This window comes from Polypterus senegalus, chromosome 12 (assembly GCF_016835505.1).
Source record: "Polypterus senegalus isolate Bchr_013 chromosome 12, ASM1683550v1, whole genome shotgun sequence".
Classification (NCBI taxonomy): domain Eukaryota; kingdom Metazoa; phylum Chordata; class Cladistia; order Polypteriformes; family Polypteridae; genus Polypterus; species Polypterus senegalus.
In genome coordinates, this window is record NC_053165.1 from 39479865 (window position 1) to 39493247 (window position 13383).

At 36.4% G+C, this 13383-nt stretch overlaps 1 protein-coding gene across 1 annotated transcript in view; it reads left to right on the forward strand.

Moving 5' to 3' along the window:
• The window catches only part of nuf2 (UF2 component of NDC80 kinetochore complex), a 63937-nt gene that overhangs the window by 23487 nt on the left and 27067 nt on the right, over positions 1-13383 (forward strand). The window contains exons 5-8 of the mRNA XM_039770914.1: positions 4106-4167; positions 4393-4490; positions 4667-4740; positions 12925-13018. Of these exons, the coding sequence (XP_039626848.1) occupies positions 4106-4167; positions 4393-4490; positions 4667-4740; positions 12925-13018 (328 nt within the window). The remainder of the gene's footprint in view (positions 1-4105; positions 4168-4392; positions 4491-4666; positions 4741-12924; positions 13019-13383) is intronic.

Sequence of the window (13383 nt, forward strand, 5' to 3'; positions counted from 1 at the left end):
TTATCTGCCAATCCACCTATCTTGATATCATATGCAAACTTAACCAGTTTGTTGCTTATATCCATATCTATATATATAATATTATTTATTTATTTATTTATTTATATATTTTTACATATACATATACATACACACACTGTGTGCACAATTATTAGGCAAGTGAGTATTTTGACCATATCATCATTTTTATGCGTATATTCCAACTCCAAGCTGTATTAACTTGAATGCTTATTGGATTTAAGCACATCAGGTGATGTGTATTTGTGTAATGAGGGAGGGTGTGGCCTAAGGAGATCAACACCCTATATCAAGGTGTGCAGAATTATTAGGCAGCTAGTTTTCCTCAGGCAAAACGGGCCAAAAAGAGATTTAACTGACTCTGAAAAGTCAAAAATTGTAAAAAGTCTTTCAGAGGGATGCAGCACTTTTGGAATTGCTAAGATATTGGCGTGTGATCACAGAACCATCAAACATTTTGTTGCAAATAGTCAACAGGGTCGCAAGAAACGTGTTGAGAACAAAAGATGCAAATTAGCTGCCAAAGATTTGAGAAGAATCAAACGTGAAGCTACCAGGAACCCATTATCCTCCAGTACTTTCATATTCCAGAGCTGCAACCTACCTGGAGTGCCCAGAAGTACAAGGTGTTCAGTGCTCAAAGACATGGCCAAGGTAAGGAGGGCTGAAACCCAATTACCACTGAACAAGAAAGATAAGTTAAAACGTCAAAACTGGGCCAAGAAATATCTGAAGACAGATTTTTTTCAAAGGTTTTATGGACAGATGAGATGAGAGTGACTCTTGATGGACCAGATGGATGGACCTCTGGATCAGTAATGGGCACAGAGCTCCACTCCAACGTGGAGGTGGGGTACTGGTATGAGCTGGTATTTTTAAAGATGAGCTAGTTGGACCTTTTTGCATTGAAGATGAACTCAAAATCAACTCCCAAACCTACTGCCAGTTTTTCGAAGACACTTTCTTCAAACAGTGATACAGGAAAAAGACCATGATTTTTATGCAGGCCAATGCTCCATCACTTGCATCGAAGTTCTCCACTGCGTGGCCAGCCAGTAAAGGCCTTAAAGATGAAGGAATAATGACATGGCCCCCCTTCCTCATCTGACTTAAACCCTATCGAGAACTTGTGGGCACTTCTTAAACGCTAGATTTACGGAGGAGAAAAACAATACACCTCTCTGAAGAGTGTCTGGGAGGCTGTAGTCACTGCTCCACAAAAAGCTGATCGTCAACAGATCAAGAAACTGACAGACTCCATGAATGGAAAGGCTTATGACTGTTATTGGAAAGAAGGGTGGCTATATTGGTCATTGATTGATTGATTTATTTTTTTTGAAATGTCAGAGATGTTTATTTGTAAATTTTAATGTGTTTGTTTATTATTCTCACTATAACAGATGAAAATAAACAAGTGAGATGGGAAAATTTTCATTTTTCCTTTAGTTGCATAATAAATCTGCACACTAATAGTTGCCTAATAATTGTGCGCACATATGTATTTCCCCCTCATGAACTGGGCCCTTCATCGCACAACATTATGATTTTTTATAAGAGAAACAAAATTACAAAAGAAAACCCTTGGACATTGATTCGATAAGAGCGGCCTACTCGGAATCACTGTCCGAATAGTAATTATGTGGTGGTGTTGGAGCATTTCTGCTTCTGTCTGTTCACAGTCCATCTTATTTTCACAACGCTATCGTTTCCTGTCACGATGTCTTCTCAACCTTTCTTCAGTCTCGCAGGTTGCTTTGTGGCAATCCAAAGAGTAAGGCAATATACACGGAGCAATGGTTATAAAAGGGGGACACATAGGTATCCAGGCTCTTTAAAGCATAAATAGGGATCACTTCACTGACATGTGAGCAAGCCACTGTACAACTGTGAGACGCGCAGCACTCGCCGCTTCTAGCGTAACAATAATAATTTCCGAAACGTGCTGTTACGTTGTCATTAATTTCACCCACTGTCTGTCTTTAATTCATATGTTACGTAGGCACGTACCTTTTATCTTCGGCAATCTCATTCTCTAACCAGGCCTCAGGAGCTAACCAGCGTAACACTGTCCATCAGCCCTTTTGTTATTCCGGCACATTGTTGACATCCGTGAGTAACAACAACATACTAAACTGGAAGGTGGTCTACGCATGCATGGAATTTGCGGACAAACAAAGATCAAGATCTAAATGAAGATCTCTTTAGTTAATTTAAAGCACAACAATTTGTTTAGTTTGAATGTCTGTGTTTTGAGGTGTCAGTAGTATAAGCCTGGAGGAGATTCTTATGCAATGCCTATGTTTTAGCTGTCTCTTTACTGCCATCCAGTGCTGCTTCTTCTAATTTATTCGTGGACAAACAAAGATCAAGATCCAAATGAAGATTATATATAGAGATTTTTTTTTTTGCAAATGACTCACAGAGGGACAGTGTGCACAGCTAATCAGCAGCTCTAGTCAGGGTATGCTAGATTAATGTAGTGAGAACTAGAGTCATGTGTTTGTACTTTCTGGTTCTTGTAATAGTTCTTAGAGCAGCATTTTTAATTGAATAATAGCTGCATAAACAACAATTTGAACAGTCTGTTGATAAGACATTGCAGTACTAATCCTTCTAGAAATACATGCATGAATTAATTTCTCGGTATTCTGCATATGTAGAAAACATATTAATTTTAAAGGAATGCTTATAGACAGTCTTCTATAGCACTTTCTCATTTACTGTTACCAACTGTACTTTCATACTGGAGGAGACCCTAATTTACACAGCTGAATCTGTGGCTTGCAGATAGATGACCCATTTATGTTGCTTTTACAGTGAACACTGTATAAAATAGCAAAGAAAATAAAATGCATACTAAATGTTAGGCGTGTATCTCATAGTGTCAAGTAGTGTGTAACAAAAAAGTACTTTTTAACTGACCATGTTATTTTTTTTATTTTATACTATTGAAAGAGGTGAAAGGTCAACATTACCTCCCAACTTGTCAGATTTGTATTTTCACTCATTTGTCCCACTTGGAGCTCTCAGTCTATTGAGCATTCAGTTTAAATTTGCCACAATTAAACTCCTTATTTTCTGTCTTTTCAATTCTTTTCCTACTTCATTGAACTATTCCTAGTTCATTGACTAGTATCAAAAACTGGCAAAGGACTTAACTCTGCTTTTAAGGTTGACTGTTTAGATTATCTCAAAGATTTATTTTTAAATAATGTTAAAAGACTGAAAAATAATAGCATGTGCATTTACTTGTTTTAAGGACATAAATGTTAATTTGCTTTGCAGTTGGAGAAAAATCTAATTGATTAATGACAATATATGTCTGTAATCTGTGTTGCAATTCTTTTCTTCATTTCTATTGCATTCTTGTTTCTTTACTCTTCAGTTATAAAAAAAACATTTTATTGGTTAATAGGGTCTGCATTGTTAGTTACAGAGTTGCTTTGGATAAAAGTGTCTACTAAATGAATAAATGTAAATGGTTGTTTGCATGTACCAATCACTGGGCAACATGTCGCCATTCTTTGGCATCATGATTTGTAAAAATACGAGTACTTCTTTATCATGAAACATTTTTTTTCTTTGTATTTAGAAATAATCTCAGAAACTTGTCATTAACAAACACACAGAATAAGGAAATTTGTATTACAATATACTGTACATAATATTGTTCATTGTTTAAAAATTTAGAAAGCATGAAAACTTGGCATTTTTCATATTAATTATTGCTCTAGCTAAATATCATTTGTTATTGTAACAGGTCCAAAGTTTTAGAATCAGGACTCAGAAGTCTTTTTTTAATAATCCACCCAATGATTATTATTATTGAATTAAAAATAATTATTGATATCCTATTATCTTCTAGCCTTAATACAGTATGCTATTTTAAATATTGGAATTTGGAAACTTTGCTTTTTTGCTGTGATTCAGTACATTTTTCTGTTTATTATTGTGCTATATATGAAGATAGGGTTTTTTTTTTTAATTTTACTTTTGGATGAGCTGTGTCTCATCACTGTTATGGTAATTGGTGGGGCTTATTTACTTGTATGATCATATTGTTAACATTACATTTTATTATTTGCAGGAGTCAGTTTTTGCAGATCTGCCAGGTGTATGACTTTCAGCTTAGTGACCTTTTGAATCCAAGTAAGCTACACTTTCTATGGTGACAGTATTTATTTTTGGTTTTTATCCTTTTATTTTAAGAATTTGCTTTACCCTATTCATTGGGCTGAACCTGGAAGTATTTGCAAGCTGCACAAATACCTGTTGGTACACAGGGTGCAACAGCTCTATTTGTTGCACTGTTATGTTATCATCTAAACAGGTTTAAAATCATTTATTACGTTATATTCCCTCCAAATTTTTCAGGAGCAAAACGCACTATTACAATTTTGTGTGGCATTATAAACTTTCTTCAGTTCAGAAAAATGCAAAGAGAAGTTTTCATGGAACATCTGAAAATACATGTGAGTAGATATATCATTTTATTATATAACTGAACAAACTATGCTTGTTTGTTTAAAAATGTAAGAATAAATATTTAGTAAAGAAACTGTCAAAAGCACACAATTTTTAATTAAAAAAAAGATTATCTGTACATCAGGTTTTGTAGCCGGTTTACCTGAAATGTTTTATTTTGTAGAATGCTGCCAAAGAAAGAGAAAAGAGACAGTTGGAAGAAATAAGGGAGGCTGAACTCAAAATTAAGAAACTTACGTATGTATGACTGAAACAAAAATGCTACGTGCTATGTACTATTCAAGGAACTTTAACCTCTAAGATTCTTTTTATATTGGTAGATAAATTAATACTGGAAATGCCTATTCACTCATCATTCAATTCTCATCACAGACATACAATAGTGCACTTAACACAACACACTACTCTTTATGCTCAATAGCACTTTATCCTCACAGAAATTAATAATTTAACAGGGGTCAAAAGCTACTCCTATCATGAGCCGCTCTTCTGCCTGGATTCACAGATTTGTCAGTCTGTTTTCTGTATTGCTTCCCCAGAAAGGATTACATTTATGTTACACAAACATTTGTAATGCCGGGCCACCTTAAATTCCATCACAACCCCTCATCAACACCTTTTGTTTTGCAAAGGTGGCAATCAACACAAGCAGCAAGTGGCCTTCTCACCCATCCCCAACCATGGCAGCTGAAGTCACACACAAAATTCTCACAGCTGAGATCATATTGACTGATATTTGGGCTTCAGTTTTTACATATTGACAGCAACATGTAAATTGAATATTTTCTTTTTCTTCAGTTATATTCTTGAATAAAAGCACACTTGTTTTGTTATGCCTTTTTTGTGAAAGTGATAATTTTATATTTGGACTTCAATTGTCACACATTATACACTTCACGTCGACATTTTCTCCTGTCTATAACATGAAACAGGTTTCTGTTTTAGTTATGTGTTCATTTCTTGCCTCATATTTCCTGCCAACCTACATTTACCCATATTGTTGTAGACGTGGAACATACATGAAATGTATGTATATCAAATAATGATATATTATTAACCCTATACAATTCTAAACAGCTAACTCCCAGATAAAAAGACTTTAGCTGTGAGAATTTTGTGTCCAACTTAAGCTGCCTCGGTGGCGGATGGATGAGCAGGCTACCTGCTGCCAGTGCTGATTAACACATTTGAAAAGCAAAAATGCTGATGAGGAGGTGCGAGGGGATTTAAGGTGGCCTAGCATTATGAATATTTTCGTAGGCTTCAGGGATTCTAGTGATATATGAAAGTATGTATATATACTGTATATATTTGTAAATCTACAGAGACAGAGACAAATATCTATATACATGTATAGACGAAGGACACTGATAAACAAAACATAAGCTTGAAAGTTTAGCTGAACTTTTCTCTCCTATAGAAAAAAGCACATAACTTATGAATTCTGATCTTTCAGTTCATGTGGCTATAATGGATAAATTCTTTACCTGGATATGAAACTGGCTTACCGGGTGCGAGTTGCTGCTCTGCACTTTCTTACTAGATTTAGGAAGACTTATAACTCAGCTAGAGCTTATCCTTTACAAAGGTGATCACCTTTCAGTTAAAGTTCTACCAATATTATGATACATTAGATGGCTTTGTCCTAAGTACTAAGTTACAATTACTAGTTTTTGGAATCGAAGTAGGTATACATAAAGTTCTGCTGTAAACAGTGCTTTGTTCCTTTCCTGGTTGGTTTTCTCCAAGCACATGGAAGGGTTTTCATCACCTTTCTTTTGTTTTAGAAGCTCATCTCCTTCTTTGCCATGGTTACACTTTCTAGTTTTGCGCAGTACAGTACTGCAGTTTCTTTTAAGGTTCAACACTTTGTAAAGATACTCTTGTTAGCAAAATCACATCTTCTGAGTTACTGGTGATTAGTCAGTTGCTATTTCAACAAGACAAATGTGTGGCCTTTCATATATGGTCTCTCTTTAAACTTCTGCACTTGCTGTCCTTTGCAAGATTTGGACAAATGGCACCCTTGTCCAAAGTCTAGTACAGACAAGTCTTCCAGCCTTCCAATCTGGCACAGTTGCCCTTCCAAGTAAGGGAATACTCCAGTCTCTGTTATGGCCACACTCTGCAGGGCTCCTGACTGCAACTAAAATGGTTGCAAGGTCAGGTCAGTTTGGGGAGCCTGCACTGGAACAGTATGTTGCTGCACCCACCAGACGATGAAACATGCAATCCTGGTTGACAGCCTCCCAGGCAGACATGCACTCCAGAAATGACCATCTATCCGTCACAGCCAGGTGTGAAATGGGTATCCCCTTGGCTTGGTCCAGCTGCTTGGGTCCACAACAATGAGGATCTTGCAGGCCCGATGCTCTCTCACAATGTAGGTAATGTGCCTCTTTAGGCATTCTGTGATCAACCATTTGTTTGACACAAAGTCAAACCAACAGTATCCAAATATTCTCAGAAGAGACACCGTGCCAAAGGAGTCCAGTCTTCATTTCGGGTCACTAGATAGTGTCAATCTCTTGTAGTCATATAGCAAAACAGGAAGCACCAGGGTTCAAAAACTTGGACCTTTGTCCTTTTTCATAAAATATTGAGAGCGCCACACATCCCTTTCCGGCAACCTCATGACCCCCTGTGCTCTCCTAATCCGTCTAATGACAAACAGTGGAGGAGTCACCGGCAATATGAATGTCACTGCCAAGATAAGTAAACCTCTCGACAAGGTTGGCATTCTCTCTGCAGACAGACACACTGCGGATGGCTGTGCCCAAGAAGTCTTTAAAGGCATGGATCTTGATTTTTATTGAGAAAACTCGCAAGCCCAGTCACTCGGACTCCTCGCTGAGTCTCTCGAAAGCCCCAATCAGAGCCTCCATTGACTCCACAAATATTACAGCATCATCAGCAAAGTCAAGATCAGTCAATCTTTCACTGCAACCGATGCCCCACATCTGCTGGATCCCAAGGCTCTGCCCAACACCCAGTCCATGCAGGCACTGAACAGAGTAGGAGCAAGAACACACCCCGATGAATCCCAGAATCAACTGGGGGAAAACACAGAGGCTCTGTCTCCACTCTGCACAGCACTCACAATACCAGTGTATAGGCCGGCCATGACATCCAGCAACTTCGGGGAGATCCCGTGAAGTCTTAGGATATCTAAGTGGGGAGCTCGATCAATTGAGTTAAACATTTTATGAAAATCAACAAAGGCGGAGGAGAAACTCTAGTTTTTTTGGGGGGTTTATGTCATATTAACCAGAGGAAATAAAGAAAGATGTGTTAACCAAACTGGAGTAATTTTGTTTAGTTTAATAAGGCTGTCCTCCTTGTAATAGTTATTTCCAGCCTGGAAAATTCACCCCAGATATCACAGGTCCCTGCATCCTTCCCTACCTTCTGATGGTTAACCACCTGTGCAATCTCATTGAGACTGGGTGGTTCACAGCTAATTGGAGGATCATCCTCAAGAACCATGGACCTGGAGATATCTAACATCCTAGCCAGAGGAACTGCTTTAAACAGCTGCTAAAAGTAGCCAGCCAAGCGGGTCACAACTGCAGCATCATCTGTAAAGACCATTCTGTCACCTGCCCTGACTGCAACTCTCCAAGGAACAGATTTGGATGTGTGTAATGCTTCGTTTCCTCAGTAAGCAGGATGTGGGTCACTAGACCATGGAAGGTGTGTCACTTGCTCACAGATTCCTCTAGTAAAAGCCTCCTTATCTGCCCTCTGTCCTTGCAGCTGTGCTTCTCAGTTCCCAGTACAGTTGGGAGTTGAAATCAAGCTGTGTGATGCAACTCTTCCCGATGATATCTAGGGTGCCCTCTGAGATGAAACGTTTTGGGAACACTGGCAACACCAACAGAACCCTCAGTAACCTTCTGGTTCTTGTCACGGAAGATATCCCATATCACATTAGGATTGACAGTAACACCTAAGTCTTCAAGTTCTTCACTCAAATTGTGTACTAATGCAACCAAATACAGGTTTTGTTAATTATCACACCTACTTAAATCACCAGTGACAAATGAAATCATTGATACTTTAATTAAATTGTATCAGAAAACTTTTTTTTTTTTATTTATTATAATTGTTGAGCGGATGCGCCGTTAACATATGACAGTATAGGGGGTGATGGGTGAATTCCTCCTTGGAGATTCATGAACCATATTCTACTAAATGCTGGATTATACTTGATGTATCCTTGCACTGAATGCAAGGAACATTTGTCAAAGCTATTTCTAACTACACAGCACATCTGAGTGGGAAATGTATATTCCAAATGCTGAATTTCAAGGAGAAGCTGATTATACTTGCGCCAGAATGATGAACAAAGGGCTGAATATGATGCAACCGGTCCTCAAAATGCAAGGAAGACATGCAAAAATTTGAAATTCATCTGCCCATCATGTAAATCCCCTGTTATGAAGATATCTGTGATCCGTGGAATTCAATTGTTCCTTCTGACTTGGCACATGTGTACTAAGGTGTGCATGTCAAGGATCTCCTTATGTTTACACATCTTTGCATGCCGTTTCTCTTTTGATTTAACACATGCTCAATAGAAAATGCTGGCCTGTCCCAATGCATTAATAAACATTCACGCACAGCTGCCTGCCCTCTGTTTCCTTATGCTCAACATTGTCATGAAGTCTGTGTTTTAAGGTTGCAGGTGTATTACATGTTATTGTCATGTTACCAGGATCCTCTGTGATTGTCGGCGGACAGTAAACTTTGTTAAAATAGTATTGATAAATGCCATTTTGTTAGTTGTTATTTCAGTCATTTTGGTGTGCACATATATGTTCTGTTACCAATAAATTCTTCAATGGGAGTTCATCAATCTTTCAATAAGCATGAAAAATAAGATTTAGTAAAATATTAATAATAGTCATAATTATAATTAATAATTCATTAGTCAACATCTAAGAACATTATATAAAGACATTTAAAAAACAAATCATTAAAATAAATGTACTAATCCAGAAAAAAAAAACATTTCCAGTAGAAAGGCTGTTGTTGCACTCAATTTTTACCTATGATTATACCTAATGATTAAAACTGAAGTTTATCGTTTAAATTTTATCAAAAAGAAAGAAAGAAAAATCCCTTGCCTGTAATAACCAGCCCTTTAAATTGAGCGAGAATCTCATTTTCACAGTAGGTGTCATTATCCTATAAAACTTGTTACATGTACAGCTGATCATGGCAGATTAAAACCGATTGAATGTTTTTTAAAAACATGAAGAAACATGAAACTGAAGTAAGTGGCCTTTGTTTGAACTTGGGGTCCAGCTCATACCTCTGGTTTGGTATCGATCATCTTATAAGGTTATGTGTGAAGACTGTATTCTGGTAAGGGGAACTGCCATGGAAGCAGGCTTTTTAGCTGGCAATAACAGTGTTTGGCAGTAGCTATTTTTAATGTCAGGACTTGTATTCTAGCCATAGCAAAAAAAAAAAAGGATAATATCAGTCTGTCCTTCACTACATCAAGATAACTACCTTTGAAAGTGCTGCACAAATATTCTAACAGCTGAGTCAAAGGTTTAGCTGTCTGCACACAAATTGCTACCCCTGAAAAAACTTAACCTAAATTAACATAGTTTGTGATATTAAGTCATTGCCCATTGCCACTAAACATCAAGGCAGCTTCAACTAAGTAATACTCAAATTTTATTTCAATCAATACTTCTGTTTATTTGCAGAAACACCTGTCAAATGTTAGCTATGGAAAATATAAAATCTTAATGATTCAAATCAGGATCACACAGAAAGTGTTAGTCTTCTCATGCCAGGTATAATGCTTGCAAGCATAGGGGTTAGTAAATGGCAAATAGAATTATTTTCTGTTTCTGGCAGTGGTGACGTCTCTCTAAAAGTGCTTTTTAAACTCTGGTCTTTTATAGGGTGCGTTTGAATGCTACTTTATATAAGATGGCGCAACAGCTGAAATTGGACTAGTTATTAGTTTCAATGACTTGGTTGATTGTTACTATTACTATTATCTAACCAAAAAACATGTTAACCTTAAAGTCCAAAATCCTCATTCTACGTCCAGTAGTGGAGGAAATACTCAAACAATTTACTCTGGTCAAAGTATAAGTACCCTATTGACCTTTCTATTTAAGTAAATGCTTAAATAGAAGCATTGCTTAAAAATATACTTAAAGTATTAAAGTAAAAGTACTTGTCTAATGTATAACCTGATTCAACAGTATAATATAATGTTTGGTGTGCTTACTAAATGCATATTGAGTTAAATGCAAAAATAGTACAGGTGGTACCATTTTATCAAAGAACAATTCAGATTATGCTGCTGACAAAGCCAGAGTAAGACCCCCGTGGGCCCCAGGGTGTCCAAACTCAAAAGGCTCTCCCCCAACCCCATTACTGTCCTTATTATTGAACATTACATATGTCAAATAAAATTGGGGACAGGCATTGAAGAAGAGAAGAAAAAAAAAATTCCATAACGGGTCAATTCAATCTGTTTTTGTTAATTACAGAGTCAGCACTGAAATAAATTCAGCAGGTGGGGCAAAAAGAAAAAAAAAGCCCAAAGCAAACTTGTCTGAGAGTGCATAAGCATCAAAGATGAGTGAAAACAGACCTTTGTCATATAGAATACAATCCTGTACGTTTGTGTTGCTCAAACTTTTGCCACTAACAGACATAAAGAAAATAAGCACACAGCACTTAATATACAGCACTGTGCAACAGAACATTATACAAAAAAAATGTAAAACAATAGTTCAGTCTACCACTGCATGCCACGTTAGTAAGCTGTTGATACTTTGCTATCTAAAGTACAACTATACCAGGATGATCTGTGATATTGATTAAAACCACTGAACTACCCTTTTGAAGAAGTGAACTTGAAGAGTCTATAAACTGAACCTCAACTGAGCAGGCTCAATAAAGTTTAAACGTTTAAGGTAATGTAACCCTCAGTAATAACTTCTCCATTTCATATATAACATGTAAATAAATATGTCTTCTTTGCACCTAAGTAGCAGATATAGATTCAGTTTATGCCATAAAGGCAAACAAACATGCAATGAGGAACTAACCAGTTGTCCTTGACTACTGAAACTTAATTTAGTATAAAACACTGCCACAGCACTCTATATAGGGACGTGCATAGTATTTAATCCTCTTGAAAATGGTTTATTTTGACTTTGGAAATGTATTGTTACAGTATAAGAGTTCACATTAAAAATATTGAATGGATAAATGTGTACAAATATTATGTCATGCAGTAAATTATGCTGATTTTCAAGGGGATTTAATACTTTTAATTGCCAGTACATATCCTCACTCTGTTGACTCACCTCACACTAAATCCTTGAGCCATACCTGATATTTTCACTTAGACATTTCAAACTTGTGCCATGATCCCTTCATTTCACAAGCCTGTCTGTCATTTCCTCCTCTGTCCCAATTTCCCATATGTGTCTTTGCTTCTTAGTTTGATTTTTTTTTTTTTCCCCTCACTGGTTATGAGATGGAATTTTAGCTCCAAACAATATGATCGATAGCAGGCAGTTCATCACTTGATACAGAATTCACACTTGGACAAACTTGGTTGATTTTACCATACATGTCCTTGACCCAATAAGAAACACTGCTGTAAATGGAAGAGGCTGACTGCATCCTGCATCCATTTTAGCACACCTGTGGAGCTCCACTAAGTCGATTCATTTGTTTCCCATGATTCACTGAAAAGGGTTGTTAAAAAAAAAAAAAAACATTTTTGTGGCTGTAAAATTTAACACATTGCCATGTGGAAATGTAGTGGAGTAGAAAGTCAGGATATTTGCTATAAAATGTAGTGAAGTAAAAGTCTAAAGTATCCACAGTTAAATCTACTTATGCAAAGTAAAGATACTGAAAAATGTACTTAAATACAGTAATGAAGAAATTTTACTTCAGTACTCTCCACCAATGTTCACATCTTCTTGCAATTATTTGCACACTGGTTGGATTATCCAAGCTTAAACATACACATTTTGATGGTAATAAAACCGTTTCTTGCATTTTCTTTTACATTTGCTTATGCCCCAATATCCAACACTCTTTTATTATACATTTGTCTGTCCCATATTTTACCTCTTATAAAAAACATGAATCACCTGGCTGCTGTTCCAGTTATAGAACACATCGATCACACAAATTGTCAGATTTACCTTATGAGCTCTCTAATATGGTTAAAATCTAAGATACACAGTTTATGACACATAGTATTTACTGTGTAAGTAATATTTATTGAACTGCAAATTTTTTCATTCTTTTTACAAGCAGAAGCAGAATACATTATCTTTTTAGAGGCTTGAGATTTGTGTTTTTAAGCAATCAATTGTTTTTTAATGAGTGTGTATGGTTTTATTTTTGTGTTTATTTTAGAACAATTCCCCCAGAACAGCGGGCAGCTTTTGAAGAGATATCTTCAGAAATTGCAGAGCTTGAAAAATTAATGAATAAAGAATCCCAGGAAGTGGTGAGTACAATCTTTGCATCGCTGAACACTAAATATGCTGCCGTTTAGAAAGATTTTCTATATTAAGTACTAATCATCAGTGTTGGGCAGAATATTCTATAAAAGTATCTAGTTAGTGAATGCTAAATCTACAGTCATTAATGTATTCAGATTTTTATTCTGAGTGAATACTGTACTCAAAATGTGTAACTTATTCTGAATATATTACTGATTTTTGGAATACTTTCAGGAATTGATTTATAGCCTAGTTCATAAAAATAGTATAAGTTAAACATATTTATATTAAATTTTGATCTGAAAATGCACTTCAGTCTTAAAAAACAGAAGCTCTGTTTTTACTGTTCATCAAAACAAGGGAAACCAAC